This window comes from Triturus cristatus, chromosome 7, assembly GCF_964204655.1.
Source record: "Triturus cristatus chromosome 7, aTriCri1.1, whole genome shotgun sequence".
NCBI lineage: Eukaryota > Metazoa > Chordata > Amphibia > Caudata > Salamandridae > Triturus > Triturus cristatus.
Genome location: NC_140590.1, coordinates 1166195255 through 1166219512, shown reverse-complemented (window position 1 = coordinate 1166219512; position 24258 = coordinate 1166195255). Strand labels below are relative to the sequence as shown.

Below are 24258 nucleotides of genomic sequence, written 5' to 3'. Positions count from 1 at the left end.
ATTCCGTCATGACCACACCCGCGCAAGATTCCGTCAGCACAGCGGCGGAATCTGCGCAGCATCGAAGGGGTTAAATGAACCAACCTAAAATCTGCATGGACTAGGCGTCTTTTATTCAGAACAGTCCGTTTTACACTGAGAGAGACAGGAGTCTTAAAGAGAAGTTACAGATGAAAGGAGAGAGATCGAATGAGGATATGGGTGAATATTCTCTAGACTTAGAAATAAGGATGACTTAGATGAGGAAAGTGAGATAAGCAGTAGACGGAAGGTAAAAGCTATGTAAACAGTGGTTGACCCTTTCGAGAAAAAATGATCAAACCCACAGGACACTAGGCATTCAAGGGGCAAAGACTGGTGGCCTCTGGACCTCATTTCAGAGTATATGAAAACTAGATTGAGAAAGTCCTTAGAAAAAGAGCAAAGAAATATCATGCAGGCCCGTGATTGATGAAAAGGGGACTCTTACACCACATTTGGACCCCGTATTAATCGCCTATATGTTCAAAATGGGAAGGGATCCCAGAATGGGGCTTGAGAAATCATTTAAATTGTCAGGATAAAGTGCAATACATCCTAGGACCCGTAGCAAAAATATTTGATGCTGTAGAGGGGGCCCTTTTTGAAGGGTACTCATGTGGATCTCACTCAGTTACGAGGGTAGTGTCAGCGTGCGGTTTGCTTTTTAGGTAACGCAAACTGAGGACTATTGGCAGAGAGGCGTAAGGCACTTTTTATGCATATCAATCCAAAGTTAAGTGATCTGGCTAAGAAGGAGTCGAGCGAGGATGCAAATGTCTTCTGTTTTCGGGGATGGAATGGTTAAGTCCCTAACCAAATATGTGAAAACATTCACCAATTTAGACAAATCGCAGTCCAAATATGCGCCGAGTATTCTCAAACAGTAGTTTTTATAATAGGGCTGGTAGGAGAGGGCACCCTTCTAGCTGTTCAAATTATAAAGCCCATTACCAACACACTGCAAACTAAGGATATGGATGCTACAGAGGAAACCAAGGAGAAAATCAGTTTTACCCCCAGAGGGGCAGAGGACGAGGTCGCAGTAATAAAGTATGGTGATAAAATCCCAGACAAGGACGGGGTGAGTACGAGGACGGTTTCTGTTTTTTTCCCCCAACAAACGTGGGAGGAAGGTTGTGGTTTTTAAAGGACCAATGGGAGTCGATAACACAAAATACATGGGTTTTGCAAATAAGAGGCTGTTGAATAGAGTGTGATTCAGAGCGATATCAGTTGAGTTAACCAAACGAGTTGGTGTTTCAGAGGGATCTGGGAGTGTAGTTCAATAGGAGGTGTTGCAAATGTTGGAGAAGAATGCAATAGCAAAGGTAGGGGAGTAAGTAAAGTTTGTAAGTACCATATTCCTAGTGGGGGGAAAAAAGGATAAGGATGGTATGGTTACATTGGTGCTTGGAAAGGGATTTGGATCCCGTGAAGGCAGATGATCTAGACTTAGCAAATTTCTTGGAAGAATTATTTGAGAAAGGAATGTCATACAGGTCTGTGGATTGTTCTAGATCAGCTGTAGCAGCAGGTCATTGTTGTGGCAAGGATTGTCTGTGAGTAGAAGTCTTTTGGTGGTCTGTGGAGTGATGAAGTGAATTCGATTGAAGAGACCACCTAATACAAAGTTTCAGATGTTGTGGGATGTAGATCTGATATTACAGTTGTTTGAAAACTGTACGAGCAACATATTTGGAGGTAAGGGTGTTAACAATGTTGCTATCTTCCAAGTCATGTCTCATTTAATTCAGAAGAATTTCGGAAGCAAGAGCATTGGAAGTATCTCGTTGATTTTTCCAACCAGATGGAGTCGTTTTTAGGTCTCGCTGAGACAGCGCAAGCTGTCTCTTTGAGATATTTTGTAAGTGGGTTTTCAAAAGTGCTACCCACATGATTTGGCAGGCCTAAAGCTTGAGTGCACGATGGCGTGCACGTGCACAGCTGCTGCTTGCACTCCTTCCTCCCTTCTCCCCCTCCCTTTTCGTCAGCTTTAATCAGGCTTCTCTGATGCTGGCATTCCCCCCCTCCCTTCTCGCCCAGCCCTTCTTGTCACCTCGGCTTGTTTATGCACAGCTGCTGCTCCCACTCCCTCCTCCCTTCTCCCCCTCCCTTTTCGTCAGCTTTAATCAGGCTGCTCTGATGCTGGCATTCCCCCCCTCCCTTCTCGCCCAGCCCTTCTTGTCACCTCGGCTTGTTTATGTTGGGGTCCCCCGTTGTGTCCTTGCATTTGCTTCAGCCTGAAAGTCTGTCTGCTGTGTCGCTTTGCTTTTTTAAGTAGACTGAGTTGTGTGCTACGTTATTCCTCATAATAAACTGTTCTATGCAGCGCCACGCCGATGCAAGGTTACATTATTGCTATCTTAGATCCACTGCGGATGCCCTCATTAGAGATGCTGGGATGCGTGTAAACCTGTTAGATGCACGGTGAACAGGTTCCTGCACATTTAAGACTTTAGACTTCGAGTTAGAGGTCTGGGGGGATGATGGGTGTTTAACTGAAATAGTTACAGTTTGAGCCACATGCTGTAAACAAGTAAAGAAGGGCACACCATGCACCGCCCACAAGACGTATGAAAAAAGACTCTTCTTCAAATATTACAAAGGGCTGTAGTGCAGGAAATAGCCGTATGTTTGTTGGCCTCCATTAAGCATGTTCAGGAAAAGAGATTTACAGGAAACGCCGTCTCTTCTTTCTGCTTTGCTGGGTGAACACAACACAGAGGTTTTTTAGTAGCACACTGCCAAAAAACATCTTTACATTTTTTTAAATAAGGATTTGCTTTTCAATTGATATTTACATATATTTCGTAAGAATTTGGCATTTTAAAGTGAATTGAATGGAGCCTCCCCCTAATAGTTTTTAAATGTTTTCATAAAGTCCTATATTTTCAATGAGTCTAATATAATACTGGGCTTTACAATAGCAAGCATCACAACCTAAATTACGTATTAGCGCTTAAATTACTAATACCGATCGGACTGAAATGCTAATTGTGCCATTCCAGAACAAACCAGTTAACTGCATCTTACACATTTCCTCTTAGGCTGGAGCTGAACTCACCAACCTAACCCACTGTGCAAATCTTTTCTTTATTTCCGTGTATGCCACATACAGGTGTGGCTTGTGGTTAATGCAATGAGGAAGTTTCGTTACATCACTAGGTGGGTAATCTGATCACGTGTTTAACATAACCCCGCTACATTTTGAATGGATGAGTGAATCAACTAACGAACACCAACAAATAAATAAATAGGTTCATGAAAGAATGACACAGGTTAAACGAATCACACAGTGTGCTTCATGCACCCAGGTCCGACCTCGGGGCGCTTTGGTGATCCTGGTTAGAGCAGCGGAGGGACCGATTTAGAATTTGGGCACATTAGTGAAAGATGCTTTTTCAGGAACCCTTTTGAATGGCGTTAAAGGCCGCTTTTCAGAAAAAATTATTCAGTTGGATCGAAGTACACAATTAGAAATTGTTCAACTCTGCCTTGTACAAAGGTTTATTGATGTATTTTTGCGTGCTCTTTCATGTGCACCATGCGCAAAATTAAAACAGTCTTAGAAATACAGGAGACATTTTATTTTGTGGCGCAGAGGCACTGTGAATTTACAGCGTCATCAGTGCTGCCGACAAACAACATATTTACAGGTTTGTTATGTCAAACATGTGCTCATAAGCATGTCTCCCTGTCTAATTTTTTGTGTGTGTGTTTATGTATTATTGTCTCTCTTCAAGTGTTTGTTTTCAGGTATCTGTGTTTGACCTCCATAGGTGTGTGTGTGTTCGTGTTTTTGTTTAGGCTGTGATATGCGACTGTAAGTGTGTTTGAGGTCTTGTGTTTATCAACCGATCTCCATACCTAGTCTGTTTCAGTTGTGGTGAGTTGATGTAATTTTGCCTCTCCTGGCACATTATTTACTTAGCCGTGCCGTATAATTCCAGTGGCCCTGGTCTTAGCCTATGTACGTTATTGTGTGAATATGGAAGTATACTTCAATGTGTCTATTGTAGTGTCTATCTGTGTATTCTGGGCTAATCACTTAATCTCCCCTTGCCTACCAAAAATAAATGTGCATGTGTGCAATGTAACTGGTGTGCACGTAAATCACTCAAATACCTTTGGGTCAGAGTTAGTGCTATATATAATTGCAAAAAAAAGAGGCAATTTACAAGCACAAAACCATTTTCTCCCAATTTCGAAAGGGTTTTGCAATTGTGAACATACCTATTTGCGGTTCTGAGGTTTCACTTATATATACATGCCAGGAGATTTGACAATGAGCTGAACACCACCCCCCCCCCCCCACGTTTTCCCACCATATTAGAAAGATTACTGGTCTTACTTCTAATATTCGAAAAAATAATACTTTTAATTCCACTTCTTCTCAATAAGCATTGCAAGAATAAGAAAACTAGAAGACATTTTTTATGTTAATTCTTTTTTTAATAGGGTCGTTCAGTTCTATATAATGTCTTATTGGTTGCATATAAGGTAACAAAAATACTTAACACTTTTTTTATTATAACTTTTCAACATGCTGCACAGTAGCCATGCTGCTTTACGTCATAACTTAAATACATTGCCAAAGCCAATAGCTCTGGCTAAGCACTTACAAGGTCCCAGAGGCGAGACCTATTGGCTATGCCAATGCTTGTTGAAGTCTGTTAGAGGACAAAAACTATGTTGGCGTCCATTATTATTCTAGATTTAACGATTTGCCAAATTTGTGTGTGGTACGATGCTTAAAGGATATGATATCTTTTGTAAAACTGTGTAAGGTTGTTTCAAGTGCAACAATAGCCAGATGTGTAAAGGCTGTAATGAAGGAGGCAGGTGTGGATATGTCAACTATTACAGCTCATTCTGTCAGGGGTGCTATGGCAAGTAAAGCTTGTATGATAGGAGGAAGATTAGAGGATATCCTGAATGCGGCAGATTGGTCTACAGCAGAAACATTCAGGAGGTTATATTTTAAAGCGGTAGAACATGTTTTAAAATGTGTTTTGAAAAACTTTGAACATTCATAATGTTACCCTCCTGTCTTGCTATATAATGACGATTTTTAAAGGTTTCCTAAATAACGAATCACAATTTTATTACAGACAAGGAGACTAGCATTATCCTACCCACCCTTCCCTTGTGTAGAAGTTGTGGGTGGGGAAATCTTCTAAGATTTACTGTCATTTGATTTGTTAAGTATTTAAGGGAATGAAAATTATTTTAGGAAATTCTTGAATGTTATAGGTTGGGATTTGGATATATGTGTGCGATTTATTTTGCACATATTTAGGAGTGGTTGAAGATAGTGATGCAGAAGACTTTTAGAAGAAAAAGTGAAGAAAGGAGACAAACAAAAAAGGAAGAACATGGCGGTCATGGAGTACTTATAGGGCTGAGAGTTCTAAATTATATTGTAATGTTTTAAAGTTCTGATTTGGAAGCTTTTAAGGTTGCTGCTCAGAAGGAGCGAATGAAAGGTTTAATGCATAACGCTAGCCTCCTTGTTTTTAATAACATCATGATTCTTTACTCCGTAAACCTTTAATAATTTTCCATTCCATGGATAAATTCTTCACCACTGGAAAATCCTTCAATGAAGAATTAATACTTAGGCCACCAAATAAACACATTTTATGTTACACATCCATTCTAAATCAAACACTTCTGGGGAACATTTATATCTGCGTGTAAATGTATTTGGCGCATGTAACAATGATTGGTGCTCCAGTTACACCTAGAAATTAAGTAATGAAAAATAATAACTTGCAAACAGTGCAGCCCATTTACCACGTTGTATTACTCCTAGCATCGGGATTTGCATGAGCCATGATCACTAGACAGGACCTGTTTGTATTTGTCCACCCGAACCCAGGAGTAAGCACCATAAGCACTGCACTTACAGATGAAAAACTGGCATATTTTACATTTGAGCACATTTTTTCACCATGGCCCTGTTAGAGGTGTTAGCCTGGCTGCAAATCTAAACTAATTACTGCTATTAAGTTCTGTTACTGCTATTAAGGACTGTAAAATACCCTAGTCCTGAGAGTGTGTAGTTCTCTGATATAAACCAGTTCCGGCTGCTTGTTAGGTGACTGGTGCTACAGGAGCTGATGTCTCACAGAAGGAGACTGCACTAGGTCTGAAACTCATCTTGCACACAGTCACCTTGCTCCTACTTTGAAGGTGGGTGGCAATGGAACAGCCATCAAAAAATGACTGTAGTCCAGTTCCTGTAGCTCCTGTATTTGTTAGGAGAGCAGAAGACTGGTATTCCTGATTGTGGAACTGCACCAGACTCTTCCGCTGGGCAGCAGTGACTCTACTGGAAGTATCGTCGGACCGGGCATTCAGTTTTGACTCGCTAGCCTGTCACTTGTTTCATTGGTGCCCCCACCATTGCACAGTGCAATAGCCTGCAAATGTGCGTGAACTGATGAGAGAAAACTGTAGGTCTGGGACACTTTTAACATGGCTAGTGGAAATGAGCCCTTGCTTTGGGTTACACTTTCAGTAGGTACTTTATCTAATGGTAATTCATTGTGGTACCAGGGCTTGGTTGATTGGACATCAGAGTTTTTCTCCATGAGGTGACTGATCCTTGGGTAACTGCCTCTTGAAGAACAAGCTTCATTGCGACAGCCATCTTTAAAAGGTTCGAGTCTTTGCAAGAGTTTTTCAAATGTATTTCCTCTGCTGCAACTGGATGGTACATCCACCATTCTCACTATAAGGTTCCTAGGGTCTCTGAAATACAGTTCTCTTGAGCATACATTTATAGCTTTCAGGTTACAGGTATTGCCGTTGATGCACCTCCCCAGTCGCACTTAAACTAAACCTATTGCCTTTTCTTTTCACAGTCTGTTTTTTTGCCTCAGGGTTACCCTGAGAGTGTGAGTGAAGATTACCTTTCCTACCAGATCTGGGACACAGTGCAGGTGAGTGGAAAGTATATCCCGAATTGGATGCAGTCATTGACGTGGGCGGGAACTTGGATGCTGGTGAGAGACACTGAGGAGTGAGGGCCACTGTGGGCCAAGGATGTGGTTAAAGGAAAAGATAAGGCCACTATCGGGGTGAGGGCACTGTAGTAAACGTGTGGTCATTGAAGGGGGGGGTGCAGTCGCTGAGTGGGCCTGTATACTCAGGGTGGCAAGGCACTAAGGAGGTTAAGAGCGCTGAGAAGGGTGAGAATTTAGATGTGACGTTTAGGGAGGTGTGGACACAAAGGGGGGCCTTAAACACTAGCGATGTGGTCACAGAAGGTGAGGGGAGATGTGTTCACAGGGTTGCAGTCACTCAGTGGATACTTAACATGGGCTGCAACAAATGTACTTGGTACTGAGTGAGTTTGAGGGCTAGAGTACTGAGGAAAGGGAGGGTGGCACTGTGGTGGGAAAGGCACTAAGCAGGGCAATGGGAAACTAATCATGAGGAAAACGAAGGTCCTACAGAGGGAGAGCAGGAGAAGGGAACACCTTGGCTTAAGATGGAAGTGAAGGGTAGGAGGAACTGGAAATGCCTTGGTACTTGTCAGGATGTGATGGGGACGAAATTTGAAATATTGCTGCCCTGTACGATAAAGGTTTTTAAACCTTCCTACAAAGGAAAATCTGTGTCTCTCCCCCGGAGTGTTAATAAAGGGAGCTGGTTGTTGATTCCAGGCCCTATATTACCAGGCCCGAAGACAGGGTCTGGTTTCTCTGGCTACAGACGCAAAACTATTGAAACTGCTGCAGGGATAGGGGTAAGGCTGCAGTCATGGGCATATCTTGGCAATGTCTGACCCCTGCAGTGACCCATGCATGCTCCACTGGCCTACGGTTACATTGCTCCGAACCCCAAACTCGCCCAACTCTACTCTCTCAAGCTGTTTTCCTGAAAATGTCTGCCTGCTCTGAGCAGGGAGAACATTTCAGCAGATTTGTTCTCCGAATTAGAGAAAATAACAGTAAAAAAAGGTATTTCCTGGCTTGTACGGTTATCCTTTGTTCCAGGGAAAAATCTTGTAATTACTCTATTTCTGTGGGGGTCGAGACTAAAACTAGAGACTTCTGTCCCCCAGCTTGCCCGCACCAAAATACGACACACTCATAAAGGGGCATTTTTGTGGGTGGGACACAAGTGACCATTGGGATCTGTCAGTGTAGGAAAGCTGGGGACCATTGAGACTGTATTGCAGTGGGGGAGCGGAGATAATTTTGATATATATATTTTGCTTTGAAGTTGGAAGAAGGCTTTGCGGTTTCTTTTTATGAGTGGCTTAATCCCACAGAGTGCTGGGACCTCTCTGCAAACCGAATGGAGTAGACAAATTAATCTAAGGAAGCAGGATCAAAGATTTAAGTTTTGGAATTTAAGATTTAAGTTTAAGGAACCATTGAGTCACCTGTGCATGGTATATGGTGCAAACTCTTCAATCTTCTGAAGTGGTACGACAGACACATTTAGGGTCTTTCTTGGGCGGGCATGGGAGAAGTTGTTGGGGGATTGCTGTAAGGGAAGGGAATGTCCATTGTTGTACGCTTTATAGAAGAAGTGTATGAAGAACCATGAGGTCACTTAGGATTCTAGAAGTGGGGGGAGGGGAGGCAAAATAAAGTATTGTGCCTCTTTGAATGTGGATGTAGGAAACCTCTCGCTTCTCTCAATATTGGGATGGGCCCAATTATTGTGTCTCTATATTGAAAGAAGAATTGTTGCATCCTGGAGGAGTTGTGGGCGTACTGTTGAGGTGGCTCTAGAAGGGTTATATAGGAAATCATTGAACACATCTGAATGTTTGGTAGCTGAAAGCAATGGGATCGTTTTCGGGAGGGTATATGAGAATCTATAGTGGCTTTCTGTGAAAGAGATATGAGAAAACATTTAGGTCTTTCCTAGGGATATGGGTAAAACCAGTGAGGGATTTCTGGAGGGAAGCTGAAAAACTATTTAGAGCTCCATTACGGTATGGGAGAACCTATTGATACCTCGGAGTATGCATAAGTGGACGTGTTTACTCATTTATGGGGGATATTGAAGGAACTAGTAAGGCCCCTGTACATGGACAAATGAATCATCAAGGCCTACCGGGTCTGGTAACTTAGAAACCATTGCAGCCTGCCTGGGAGGAACCTTGAAATCCTCTTTATGTAAGGGTATGTGAAACCATTAAAACTTTGTCACACAACAAGGAAACATTGAGTCTACCTTGGAGAGTTGGAAGTTAACTTTGAGGCCTATGTATGAGTGAGAGGAGCAACTATTATGTTTGTGGTAGGAAGTGCTGAGGGATCTTGGTAAAGCACATGGGAGAAACCATTGAGTGATCAGGAAGGGCATAGTTGAAGCCATCCAGGCTAGGCCAAATATGCCATCTGTTCTTCTGAGGTCAATAGATTGAGCACCATTAAAATGGGGAACAGTCTTGCCTGGTATTTACAGCACCTAGAAACATCTGAAGTCCATAAGAAGACTACATAATAAACTAATTAGCATTATGAATAATGATGTTGATGTTATTATTGTCAAAGGCCTCACTCTCGAGGTCAGATAGTTGAAATTATAGAGACCTCTATGGATTGGTTTTGGGAGAAAACGCAGATCCTTCTTAATAGAGCAAAAGAAATAAACTATTGAGGTATCCTTGGAGGGCGTGAGAGAAAACTACAATAAGTCTCAATTGTGTGTCTGAAGGAATTGCAAGACCCATTGATACTTCTGTTGTGCAGAAAAATTGAACTATTAGGCCTCTCCAGAAGGTAATAGAAGACATTAAGGACTCTGGGATGAACAATTGAAGTCTCTTTATAAGGAGATGTGGAGAACAGTAGGGACTCAATTTGGAGTAGGGGTTGTAGAGGAATCCATTCAAGCCTCTCCGAAGGGGCAGATGAGAAATCATTGAGATCTTACTTGGGGTGGGGACATTGAGGGTTTGTGGCAGGCCTCTCAGGAGTTCACAAAAGGAACCATTAAGGCCTTTCTCTTACTTTCTTACACTTGAATCGTTCAGAGGCAGTCTGATTTTCTGCTGATCCATCTTATTTTCCCCCTCCTGCAGGCCTTTGCGAGCAGCGTCACAGGGACTTTGGCAACTCAGGCAATGCTCCGTGGGGTTGGTGTTGGTAATGAGTCAGCCACAGTGGCAGCAGCCACAATTACCTGGATCCTTAAAGGTGATGGCCCCTCCTAGCACTGCAAATAACACCAAGTATTCATACGTCATCTTTCATATGTGAAATATGTTTTACGTCACTTTAAATGCACGATATCCTTCATATATTTCTCATTGCTTATAACCTCCTTCACACATTCTTGAATGTTCTGGGCTCTTTCACTATTATCTCTGTTGTCCAGTACTTGCGCCTATATACTGATCGTCTGTGCCCCTTCCCCTCTTTACCCATTGGTTGGGTGTTCCTGCATCAGATGCCTTACACATTCTTTCATGACCTCTTTTACTAGCTCTTGTATGGTCCCCTTTCTTGTTTTGTATGAATCCTACACATGTTTATGTATGTTCTTCATTTATTCTCGTTTAGTCTGTAAATTCTTTATTATGTATGTATGGCTTCTATTGGAAGCCAGTAACATGAATAACCTGCTTGAAATTCACTGTAATGATGTAACAGTGGGAAGGCTGGCAGGTCTACAGCTTTCAGACACAACGATGTCTGCACCGGCTTGGTGCCTATTGGACACCCTGCATCTGTTTCAGCCCTGCACATGAGCGCAAACACCTGATCCCTTACTTCTGAGAGTGACATAACACTGCTATCGTAGATCTCTCTACCTAATGCGTACAGTGACTCCTGCAGTATCTTTACTTGGCACGTCCAGACGGTACATCATTATATTGTCAGCGGAACTAACTGCCTGCCACGTGGCGGGTCTTCACACTATAGGAGATCTCTACCGCAACTGTAGCCTTCCATCTTATGAGCCTTTGATGGAGGAGGACGGCCTACCACTGGGCCATTTCCTCCTGTACAACTCGCTGGTGGCAGCGTTGGGGAATAGCTGGGGTGATATGGTACAGGTGCACCTGACTCGCATCACCCTGCAGTACTTCCACATGATGGGGCCGGGCAGACACCTGATCCATTAGTATGTGGATTCGCTGTCCTGCCATGCTGCACTAAAGCTCACATCCCTCCGTCGCAGATGGGAAGAGGACTGGACTGGTCCCTGTACGGACAAGGAATGGGCAGCCCTGTTGAAAAGTTTGGTCTACATCCCCCACAATGCCCATTTCCGTCTTAGTCAACTCTATATTGTATCTCACCCCTGCCAGGATGAACACTATTTCTAGAAGACAAACTGCCTGTCACCGTTGTCTGGTGGACGCAGACGTCCTTCATATTCTATGGTTGTGCCCATCCCTACAGCGGTACTGGCAGTGTGTTGCGTGTCACCTGTACGGGATGCCCAGCACTGCATATATGGGAGGTATGCCTTCTAGGCCTATACCGTAAGAACAAGAAAAACAAGGTCACATCTCTCCTCCTTGACCGGGGGTTTCTAACAGCCCTATATTTCATTACTCGATGCTGGAAATCGCAAGACTCCCCAGCACTCCCAGCCTGAGTGCAATCCCTCACAGCTTAGGCGTCCCCTTACACTTGGAAGTCCGTTTAGGGCTACACAAATACGCTATAAGAACCAACTGGGACACCATCCTGGTTACTTTGCAAACTGCTGTTCAACAAGCCCCAGATACCCTGACTGTCTCGCTAACAGATGGGGAGGAGGGAGTTGTAAACTAAAGTTTTGACTGATCATTAGACATGCTTAGGGAGTGCATTGCTTTCCGCACACTATGATCCAGGACTCCACGTGGCAATTTCACCCTGTTGCGTGATCTCTTCTGCTTAATTCAAGGAGTGTGGCTGTTTGAGAGGAGGGCAAGGGTGGGTTGAGGTTATTGTTTCTGTTAGACTAATCTGTTTATCACTAGATGCACAAGCGGCCTCCTCAGAGAGCTGCCAGGGTTGCATTACATCTCTTTTCCTAAACAGGGCAATGTACTTAGGTGTACTTTTTCAGACTGCTGTATGCTGATGGATGTGTAAAGCATCTCTTGTGCATAACTTGCTGTACGCCATGAACCCAAGCTCTGTTAGCTCTCTCACCAGGCTGGGACCAAGTCTAGGAACCTGTTTGAAGCGGCGCCTGTTGTGTTCTGAGAAGAAACCGAGGGCTAAATTGACTCCGTGCAGAGCTGATCATCACCTACTTAGGGTATAGAGGCCGGAGAGGAGGCCGGAGAGGAGGCCGGAGGCGAGGAGCACCGGAGTACTGGAGCAGAGGTGTGCTGCGGGGAAATGGAGAGGTGATAATTGGGCGATAGCGGGAGCCGCTCAAGGCGTAGGAGGGCAGCACTACCCCAGGATTGACAAAGCGTGTTGCTGTAGCCCCGTGGACGCTTCTTCTCCTGGGTTTGTCTCCTTGGAACGTGTGACTCCACGCTTCGCAGGTGCCGCTCGTGCTGTGCTGTCCCATCTTTCTACTAGTTTCAGGATTTCAGGATTTTCAGGATTTCATCTTTCTACCGGAACATTACACAGAGGCCCGTAGCGGGACTACGAGGACCAGCGTGCTGTGCGGCCTGACCTGCCGCAGCTGGTCCTCTTCCCGCCTCTATCGCTAATCTTCAAAAAGTGGGCTGGTCAATTATCACCTGTGTTGCTTGCAAAGGGGCGTGTTCGCTCCTACTATATAGATCGACTCTTATCCCCGGCCCGTGGGACGCGCGCGGGCCAAGGGCGGGCCCGTTTGTGCCCGTTAGTGACCGATAGAGATTGGACTGGGCCCTTTCTCGAACCTCTGAACCCTTCTAACTTGTAAGTCACTGTTCGAGTGTTTTGACTTGTTCTCCACCATCTACTACTATAGGCGTTCATTTTTACTCACACCCCGGGTCCATCTACTACGATGTCTACCCGAGGCACACGGAGCAAAACTGCAGCGGGGGGGGGGAAACTTATAGGTCCAATAGACAATTTTATAACAAGGGCAAATTCCTTTATCGATCAAGAGATAACCCAGTTGGAACGAAGAGTCTCACAGGATCTTGCCCTCGCAAGAAGATCGTCCCTGGGTCTTATCTCAGCCGTAAAGACTCCTGATAAGGCTAAGGACAGAGCCCTCGTGTACGCTGAAATTTATAGCGTACCGACCGAGGTAGACTTATCGGTATCACAGTTTCTAACTGACTCACAGCTAAGCCTTGCCCTGGAAAAAACCCCGGACCTCAGCCTGAACCTATCTACTGAAAGTAACGTCACTAGACAGTCCAGGGGAAGGCGGGAGGGCGCTATACCAAAGAAAAAAACTAAAAAAAAGAAGAATATAGAAAAAGTTGGTGTTACACATAAAATGTTAGATAACACTAGAGAGGAACCTGATCACATAGCACCTTCAGGTCAGTCACACCCTGAAATTAATCCGACAAACGGGGGTGTAATGCCAATGTGCCCCGAGGCTTCTGCTATCCTTGTGTCCGACAGTGATACTGAAGAAGTTGAGGGGCGACTTTTAATTAAAATAGATAATTTATTTAAATTCCATCTTTCCCCATTGGAGGTTAGATTGTCCCGTGTAGAGAATTTGCTATTTGAATTATTAGCTCTTATTAAAAATGGAACACCTAATACTGTATCTAAAAGAATGGTGGCTAAAGTAAATCAACCTCCCAAGCCACTGAGTAAAAATACGGGGGGGGGGACCCCTGCTAACACTAAAACTATACCTACTACTGAGTCGCAGCCAAAACCTAAGACCTCTGCGACTACAGATAACAATAAGGGAACTAGCTCCAAGAATACTACCAATCACCCCATCCAGGAAGTGAAAACAAATGGGCCTTTGCCTCCACTTCCTAATAAAGCTCGGTTTGGGGGAGGAGGCTTTGGTAGACCCATTGTAAACTTACCACCCGAGTCAGCCCCTTATGTGGTAGTGATGACAGGGGTCCCTGAGTTAAATGACCACAAGGAAGAACTGAATTGGTCATTGAAAAATAAGGTCATACATTGGTTAAACATCAACCGACCACCACCCCCAAATCACCCTAGTAGGATCTTAACGGTCCGTAGGGTACATTGGATAGGGAAGGAAATGAAAACAACCCAGGGTGATTGTGTTGTGATAAATTTTGAGGATCCCTATATGGTCGATCACATATGTTCCTGGAGTTTGCATGGAGGAAATGACGGGATTCAGACTAAACGTCTCTCTTTCTTTTACCCTCCCAGTTGGCGCCCTGGTTTTGACTATGATGCTTATGAGGGAAATTGGCGCAAAGTAGGCAGACGTGACTGGGGGAGCGATTGGGGGGATTGGAATGGTAACTTTGGTTATAATGGAGAGCGAGCCTTTAGAGAACCTTGGAGAGGCATACAGACCACCAATAGATATGAGTGTTTGGAGATGGTGGACTGACTGGACCCGATCCCCGTGGGAAAGCTTACGGAACAAGTAGTTCCCTCCAACCCTCTTTGCCCCATAGTAGACGAAAACCCATGGTTAAGCTTACAAGTTAAAACCTCAACCGAGTCGCCCAGGATAGATAGTCCAGCATGTAGTATGTCTCCTGTTGAGATCATAAGGGATGATGAAATGACTTTGGCTCCTTTATTAAGCCCAGGTTATACTTCGAATCCCACCACGCTAGACATAGGATCATCACGACGTGCCCAAAAGACTAGGATGGGGTTATTATCATGGAACATAGCGGGCCTTTCAAACAAAATTAGGGACCCTATCTTTGTGGAACTTATAGATAGGTTTGAAGTAATTTGCCTGCAGGAATGTTGGGTGAAGGATGAGATACATATGGTGGGGTTTCGCACACATTTCCTTGCAGCGCAAACTAACTATAGAGGGAGGTGTTCTGGGGGGCTATGTACCTACATATCGAATAAAAGTAATATAACCAGTAAATGCTTACCCAACGGGGGATCTCAATACTATCAACTTCTCTCCCTAAGGTCAGGCAAAAACCACCCTATCCTCCTGATTAATTTTCACAATAATATCCCAAAGGCCGCTTTACAAAGGACCTTAGAGGAATTAAATGATGCTGTCCGTAAGGATTGGGATCTGACCAAAAAGAACACTTTATCATTTTAACGGGGGATTTTAATTGCCATTTATGTATGCACAGTGAAACGGAGATATGTGGCATGGTGAATCTTAGGGGTGATCCCTGTACTCATTTTGAGCATTCTGTACTCGGAAATTTACTAAACCATTTTCTATTTGAGTGGGACCTGGGCTATGTAAATGAACTTTGTGTTCCTCCGATCCATTTCGAACCCACCTTTTGTGGGCGGGGGTCCCGGACTATTATAGACTTTACATTGGTCTCTAACAATTATCACCGCAGTGTACTCTCGTTTAACTTAGAGCACATTGCACTTAGTGACCACTATCCAATTGGCTCTAGTTTTGAAATAGGGCAGAGAGACAGTAAAGCCACCAATGTGGTGGAAAATATCTATTTACATGGGATTTCCTTGGCTAGAACCAATGGATACGTTATTAAATGGAGTAAGGTAAATCCGACTAATTTCTTAGAGAACCTGGTAGTAGAACAGAAAAATGATTTTATGACCTGTTTAGAGGAGAACCCTAACCCCACCAAGGTCATTGCAGCTTTTGACAAGATTTCAGTCCACATTAGCAACAAGTTAACTGGTACAGCACGAAAGGGGGTCACAGTAGAATAGAGAGATGGTTTAATCAAGAGTGCACCAAAGCACATTCTCATTTGATCCAGAACTTAAAAAAAAAAACCCAAGAAACCAGCTAGATATTAGAGTAGCCAGAGCTTCCTATAAGGATGCCTTAAAAAAACGGAGGAAGGATTTGAAGCACTCTGCCTGGGAAGCCCTATTAAAAGCGAGTGCATTAAAAGATACGACTGCATTTTGGAATGCAGTCAATGCCCCATTTTTTGTGGGGAGAAACTCTGACCAGGTAGAGATTGTCATTGAAGAAACGCTCTGGGTTAAACATTTCACCGAGTTATACAAACAAGAGACTCGTACTGGACTAATGAGTTCATTGGTGGGAGTTACGAGCACCACAGAACCTGATGCATTAGTCCTATTTCCCCTTAATGTAGTCTTCTCTTTAGACGAGGTGGAATTAGCATTGGCAGATAGTTCAAATAGTAAAGCCCCAGGCCCAGACGGTATTCCACTTCACATCTATAAGGATAACGTCGCCCTGTGGGCACCGCTGATGACCAACTTTTTAAACAGTTGTAACATCAAGGGTTTTCCAACTACCTGGCAGGAAGCTATTGTAGTCCCCATCTTTAAGAAGGGGGACAAAAACGATCCTAAATGCAATAGGCCAATCTCCCTCCTTGACTCGCTAATGAAGGTAGCGGGCAGAATTCTTTTAAATCGCCTCCAATCATGGGTTGAGGAGAAAACCGTTCTTTCGAAATTCCAGTACCGCTTTAGGTCAGGTCTTGGCACTGTCGAACAAGGCCTAAACTTGGCCTTAGTAATAGGTAAATATTCGGCAGCAAAAAGGGGAAATTTATTTATGACCTTTGTAGACCTCAGCTCGGCCTTCGACTGCTTGAATCATGATATTTTGTGGGCTACCTTAGCAGATCTTGGTATTGATTTTAATATTCTTAATTTTTTGATAGAGCTATATAGAGGAGCAGGGGCTAAAGTCCGCTATGGAAAACTGGGAGAATGCACGCCCAAATTCCCAATTGAGAAAGGTGTCCGCCAGGGATGTATCCTGGCTCCTTTTTTTTTTTTAATATATATATAATATATATATAAATGGGGTGGCAGACCATTTATTAAAAACAGAGGTGGACTACCCGCAAATAGATGGTGAACTTGTCCCTATCTTTCTGTATGCCGATGACGCGGTCATTATGGCCCGAACACAAATCGGCCTCCAGAAGGCCTTAACCAGCTTCTCGGCATACATGGGAGACAGGGGCCTTAGGATTAATATTGGAAAGACCTTCACTATGTGCTCCTCGAACAAGGTAAATATTACCTGTAATATTCACTTAGAAAAATCACAGATAGGCTTAATCGATACCTTTTCCTATTTAGGAATTGTTTTTAACAAGAGGGGTACCTGGAGATCAGCGATCACGATTAGGAATTTAGCGTTTTCACGGGCTATTGGCGCTCTGAAGCAATTCGCAAATAAGCTAGGGGGTAGGCCAGTACGCATCCTGATTGACATATATAAGGCGAAATGTGTATCGACGGCTATGTATGGAGCTGGTATATGGGGGGTTGGAGATTGCCATGAAATTCAAATAAAGGAAAATGGTTTTCTCTGCTACCTGCTCGCTGTTCCCCGCTCCACCTCTTCCTATGTTTGTCACAAAGAACTAGCCTTGTCTTTTATCTCGGATCTAATTAAAATCAGTCTTATCTTGTTGTGGCATAATATCTGGACTACAGCAGAAACTGCTCTTAATAGGGCGATTATTGCTGATTGTATCAAACTTGAAGGCTCTAAAAAGATCCAGTGGCTCTCTTATGTTCAGGAATTTTTTAAGAATATCGGACGCCTTGAATTTTATGATTCCCCCGAGACAATGTCTTCGATTTCCAGACAGGCTCTGAAAGAAGTTTGCCTTGCCCATCTGGAAGATCGACGCTGGTGCCTCGAGGGAAAAAAGGCCTCTGTTGTTTATCATCAATTCCTGCTGCAAAATCCTGGGCTACCGCTTTATTTGTCACCCGATCAGACAAGTTATAGCAGAATGCTGTTAGCTCGTTTGAGAACTGGAAGTTTTTTCAGGATGTTAACTTTTCCTACCCAAAATGATTGGTCATCGCAATTAACGACTTGTCCGTGTGATGATTCTTCCACCCAGTCAATCATTCACTCCGTTTTGTTCTGTAGATTTTACGAGTGGGGGCGGAAAAGATATTTACTACCTCTCCTTAAACTTTGGAACCTGAGACAATGCAGACCAGCATTATTTAAATTATTGACCTTATCTGATGAAATGACTATTACCGCTGTGTCTAGGTACCTGAAATATGTGATTAGATGCAGATCCACCATGGTTTGATTGAAATCCTCATGAGTTTGTATGACTGTTGTTTTATCCTTGCACCCTTGGAGCAAGGGGTTTTGGTATTTACGAACTATGTATTGTATATAGATTTTTAAACATTAATTGTTACTGTTTTACTGTTTGTAATTACTCTATCTGCTGTTATGATTTTAATGTAAAATCGAATAAAGCTATCTTTGATTGATTGACTGTTAGCACCATACTGACGGTTTACATGTAATGTAAGTTACTCTTTGTAAACATTGTTCATAAACTACAAACCAGTAAAACTAATTGTGAGAAGTTGGCCTGGTATATGATGTCCACTAATTAAAGTGGGCACCTTGCACCAGTCCAAACAACCCTTATGATGATTTAAGAGGTCAAAGGTAAACCGTAGAAAGCTATCCAAGTGGTAGCTGTGGAGAGCAGCCTTCAGGCTTAGTCTTGAAGGAATGTTAAGCAGCCTGTTTTACCAGAATGCAATCTTATTGTATTGGTTAAATGAATGCAGAACCACACAGTAGTTATAAAAATATGTATTTATTATTATAACACACTTTAAATACCTCACAGTATCTGCTACACGCAGATAAGCACCCAATACTGTAGCACAGAAACAATCGTAACTAATACACAGTGGGTTCCAGGGGAGACCAAACCATATACTAAAATAGTGGTATTAGAACCACGACTCTAGTCAAGACAGTGTCTAGAGGATGTAGAATCGCTGGGACCCCAAGGAACCACCCAAGGTGAGTAAGTCGGAACCCCACGGAGGAAGGATGCAGTGTGAGAACATGACTGCCTGCCACGTACAATTCAGTGGGAGAGTCGCAGTTGTAGTTTTAAAGTTTAAGGACCCTTCCCAGTGGATTACGAAGAAACCCTTTGGAACCTAGAAGGTTGGAGAGCCACCCACCCGTGGATACCGAAGTACCAGAGTTACCTATCCCAGGGAAGCCGGGTGCATAGGGTAGAAGTGGCGTTGGAAACCGCTGTTGTTCTAAATGAGTCTTCAAAGAAATACCACTGCTGGAAAGAAGAAAAGTGTCCGGTGGAACCCACAGGTGGATTCTTTTTTTTTTTTTTATTTTTTTTTGAAACCGTTTATTGCATTTTGAAAAAGTTACAGGTATGGGCCTACAACCACCCGGCCGGCCGCTAGAGTGACAAAAGCATATGACATACATACAGTAAGAGTCTCTTGGCGGTGCAGATTGGTAAAGCAGGAGACATCAATAGCGCAGGCCGCATAACTCCAAGCCCACAATACGGTTTCCTTTTATCAAAACAGAACAACACAAAAAAACCACACCCGCAAGGCAACCCGCAATCCAAAGTGACGGCACGTGCTCCGTAAGTGGGGGGTCCCAACCAGCAGCAAAACTCTGAAGAGGGGAATGGGAGTAGATCAGGGACTGGGGAACCACGTGCCCACGGCTGAGGGAGGGGGGTCGGCTAGGGGGACGGAGCTGGCGAGGCAGCCGGTAGCAGTGGCGGCTCACAAATACCCCCGCGGTAGGCGTTCCAGGGGCCCCAGATTTTCACCCACGCCCCAGGCTTACCCCTCGCCACATACACCACCTTTTCACGAAACATACACCAATCCATATGTTCTTTCCAGGCCAACACCGCCGGGGGCCTCTGGGATCCCCACAATTGAGCAATGTCACGCTTAGCTATCATGTATCCCAGAGTCACCCACCGCGTCTGCGGGACCGAATAGTCATTTGGTTCCCACACATTCAGCAAGCATCTCCTCGCTTCAGGCAACAGCGCGACACGCGTAACCACACGCAGAACCTCATGCACACCACGCCAGAATCGCTCCACCTTTGGGCACTCCCACAGTATATGCATGAAAGTTGCCAAAGCACCACAGCCACGCTTACACAATCCGTCACCAGCAAAGCCCATACGTAGAAGCCTTGGCCCCGTCACGTAAACCCGGTGAAGGATCTTAAGCTGGACGAAGCGAAGGCGAGCCGGGATGGCCACCTCCTTCGGAGAGGCCACCGCGGAAATCCAATCCTCGTCGTCCAGTTCCAGCCCGTCGGCAACCCAGGCCTCGCGGAGACTAGTCAGCAGGCACGATCTGTCGTTGATCAGTTTTTTATATATAAGGGAGATTGTGCTGTCTGGGACATGGCCATCCAGCACTCTGTCCTCCAGGGGGGAAGACTCCGGAATGGACGCGACATCCGGAAAGACGGAGCCCAGCGCGTGGCGGACTTGTAGGTACCGAAAGTACTCACTGCCTTGCAGCTGAAACTCCGTCTGCAGCGTCTCAAAAGTTTTGAATCCCCCCTTCGTCCAGAGATCTCCCACCGTGCTGATTCCGATCGTGTCCCACTTCTCAAAGCCCTTCGATGTCCACAGGGAGCCCAACCTCTCAGACGCATATAGCGGTGACGCCCGGGTCAAACGGTCCTTCCACCCCATAGCTGCATTAGCCGCGTGCCAGACACGCACCATGACACGCGTCGGTCCCGTCAGACGGGAGTCGGGCGCGCCAGAGTAGAGCGCTCGATTGTAATCGCCACCGGGCAGGAGCATCTTGTCCATTTCAAATGCCGGGTTCAAGGCGGGCCCGTAAAGGCCATGATTAATTGCAGCTAGTTGGGAGGCCCAGTAATACCGTTTAATGTCCGGGAGGGCGACCCCCCCATCGTACCACGGGAGCGTCAATTTAGCCAGAGCAATGCGCGGCCTCCCGTCCCAGAACAGGCGCCGCTGGAGGCTCTCCACCTCACGGAAGTAGCGCGCCGGAACCAAGTCCATAGTGTTCTGGAGGGCGTACAGAAAGCGCGGCAAGGACATCATCTTAAACTAGGCCGCTCGGCCAAGCGGCGAAAGCGGAAGACGCCGCCAACGCGCAACGTCCTCCTTCAAGCGCTGGAGGGGGGGTAGCAAGTTCCGCTCATAGCGGGCCTCCGGGTCTAGAGTAATATATATACCCAGGTACCGGAACCCCTGGGAGGCAATCTGGATCGGGCAGTCCCGTGGTAGGGCCGGAGCCTCCCCGGAAAGCACATATACGCAGGATTTCGCCCAGTTGATGACGAGGCCTGAGTTACGACCGAAGGAGCGCAAAACATCAACCAGGACAATCAGCGATTTACGCGGGGAGGCAAGATACAAAAGGATATCATCGGCGTAGAGGGACACGCGGTCCTCATGCTCGGGGGTCCAGCGGAGACCACGGATAGAAGGGTGCCACCGTAGCCACTCCGCCAAGGGCTCCAAGGCCAGTGCAAACAGGAGCGGCGACAAGGGGCAACCCTGACGCGTGCCCCGCCCCAGCGCGAATGGGGCCGAGACTCGCCCATTCACCACCACCTGCGCCAATGGGCCCGAATACAACAATTTGACCCAGCTAATGAATCCCGGTCCAAATCCAAATTTCGCCAGCATCGCCCAGATGTATGGCCATTCAAGCGTGTCAAACGCCATGGTGGCGTCTAAGGACGCCAAGATGGCCGGCTCCCGCACAAACGGGACACGCGCGAGCACCCCGTGCAAGCGTCGCAGATTAAGAGCCGTGTTGCGGTGGGGTATAAAGCCAGATTGGTCTTGGTGGACCAAATCGCCCACCACGCCGACCAACCGGTTGGCCAACACCTTGGCGAGGATTTTGGGCTCCGCGTTCAAGAGCGAGATCGGCCTATAGGATGTGACCCGCTCACGGGGTCTCCCCTCCTTGTGGATCACCACGATTGTGGCCAGACGCTGGTCCGGCGGGAGGGAACCCTGCGAGTGGGCCGCCAGGAACATCGCGCGCAGGTGGGGCGCTAGTACATCCGGGCGTAGCTTGTAAAGCTCGATGGGGATACCATTGGGGCCCATGGCCTTGCCGGATGCAACCGAGCGAATAGCCAGGGCAATTTCGTCCGAGGTGGGAGGAGCGTCCAGCAAATCCCTGTCCTCCACCGTAAGGGAGGGCAGCGCGATGTCCCGAAGCAGGGCATGGGAATCTTCCTCCGAGCAGGGGGAAACCGGGGAGTACACCTCGCGGAAGTAATCCGCGAAGCAGGAGACAATGGCTTCCGGCTCGGTGACACACGCACCATCCATCCTCTCAATCAAAGGAACCACACGACTCGCTCTCTCCCTCTTATCCAACCACGCAATCAATTTGCCAGCCTTATCACCCACATCATACAATCGCCCCTGCTGCTCTCTACTGAGGCCCCTGGCCGCCTCCGTGACGAGGGCCCTATAGGCCGCCTGCTTGAGGTGTAGAACATGCAGCTTGGCATCCGTTACCCCGCTCCCCAGGTCACCCTCCAGTTCCGCAATCTCGGCCTCCACCCGGGTCACTTCCTCCCGCTCGCGCCTCCGGGCATGGGAGATAAAGGAGAGGGCCTCCCCTCTGAGAACTACCTTAAAAGCCTCCCACAGGGAGATGGCCGAAGGGACAGACCCCACATTCTCGTCAAAATATCGCTGTAAGGATTTGATCAAGTCGGCACGAATGGTGGGGTCGCGCAAATACCATGCATTGATTGGAGCCACCCTGCCCTCCCCCCTCGGGACGACATCGAAATGTAACAGCAATGGGGAGTGATCTGAAATACCCCGCGCCAGATGGCACACCTCCCCCACCCTCCCAGCATAGGCCGCCGGGACAAGGATGTAATCAAGCCGCGAGAGGCTACCATGGGCACCCGAGTGGAAGGTGTATTGCAGCTGTGCGGGATGCTTTAGGCGCCAGCAATCCACCAGGCCCAGTGTGTCTAAAAGGCCGGACAGCCACGCCTGTGCCCGGGGGAGGTCCCTAGGGGGATGACGATCCATAGACCCAGAAGCTACCGCATTAAAGTCCCCCCAACCACCAGCAGGCCACCCGGAAGGTCCAGGAGGAGGCGCCCCAGGTCCGCAAATGTAGTAGCTTGTAACCCAGGCGGGACGTACACTGATATAAAAATAAACACTCTACCCTCCATTCTACCCACCAGGACAGTGTAGCGTCCCCTCTCATCATGGCGCACCTCATCAATCTCCAACGGGAGCGAGTTCTTGATCATGATACCCACCCCCCGCGAGCCCGAAGTGAAGCCCGAATGGGCCACCAAACGATAGCCCCGCCGATTCATAGCATGAAAGGAGTTACCTATAAGGTGTGTCTCCTGCAGGAAGACAACATCTGGTGAAATACGTTTCAAGTACTGCAGGACCACACCACGCTTAATCCTATCCTCCAGGCCGTTAACATTCCATGACAACACAGTCAAATCCCTACCCCCCATCGTACGTGGAAACAATCAGTCGTCCCCCACAGAGCATCTTGAGAGCAACAATACAGTAGCGGGTTTGCCCTGCGGTGCAAACAAACAACACACCCCCCCCACCCCCCCATCCCAACAGAACTCCCCCCTCCCTGCACCCCTGCATGAGCCCAGACAGCCCCCCCAAAGTGCAGTGTGCCTGTCGCCCCATAGATGAAAACTAACTAGTCCCCCAGAGGAGGAGGGAAGCCCCCAACAGACCCCGAACGACCTCCATAGGAGGGGAACATATACGATCAATAAATGGTAAAGGAATGTTGTCCAGAGCAAGGCCTATTATTCACCCCTCAATTCTGATCCGGCGGGCCCTCCCCGCTGACCGCACCCCCCCCACCCCCTCGGCCCCGATCTCCAGGCAGAGTGTCCAACCAGTCCCCAGCCGCCTCGGGCCGGTCAAAGAAGTGCGTGCGACCATCCACCTCCACCCTCAGCTTAGCTGGAAAAAGCATTGAGTACTTAAGGTTCAGGTCCCGTAAGCGACGTTTAACACCGAGAAAACTCAGTCTCTGCTTTTGGACCACCGGAGTAAAGTCTGGGTAGAAATGCACATCCATGTTATCAAGCTTGACCGGTCCCTGTTGCCTGGAGGTCTGCAGGATAGCGTCTCTGTCCCGAAAGTTAAAAATCCGGGCAATGAGAGGCCGTGGCGGGGCACCGGCCTTAGGTCTGCCCCCAGGGACCCGATGAGCACGTTCCACCGCAAAAAGCTTACTCAGCCCCCGGGGCTGGAGATGGGTAAGGATCAATTCTTCCACAAAAAGATCTGCCGCCTCCGCCTCTCGTCCCTCCGGCACCCCCACAATACGAACATTATTCCTCCGGGCCCGACCCTCGGAATCCTCCAGTCGCCGGTCCATCAGGGCGCTCGCCTGGCCGAGCCGGCGCACCTCC

The 24258-nt window shown here is 46.6% G+C and overlaps 1 protein-coding gene across 2 annotated transcripts in view; it reads left to right on the top strand.

The window, feature by feature from the left end:
- The window catches only part of RUSF1 (RUS family member 1), a 182304-nt gene that overhangs the window by 44661 nt on the left and 113385 nt on the right, over positions 1–24258 (top strand). For both annotated transcript variants that reach the window (XM_085618441.1, XM_085618440.1), the window contains exons 3-4: positions 6891–6968; positions 10076–10190. In XM_085618441.1, the coding sequence (XP_085474567.1) occupies positions 6891–6968; positions 10076–10190 (193 nt within the window). The remainder of the gene's footprint in view (positions 1–6890; positions 6969–10075; positions 10191–24258) is intronic.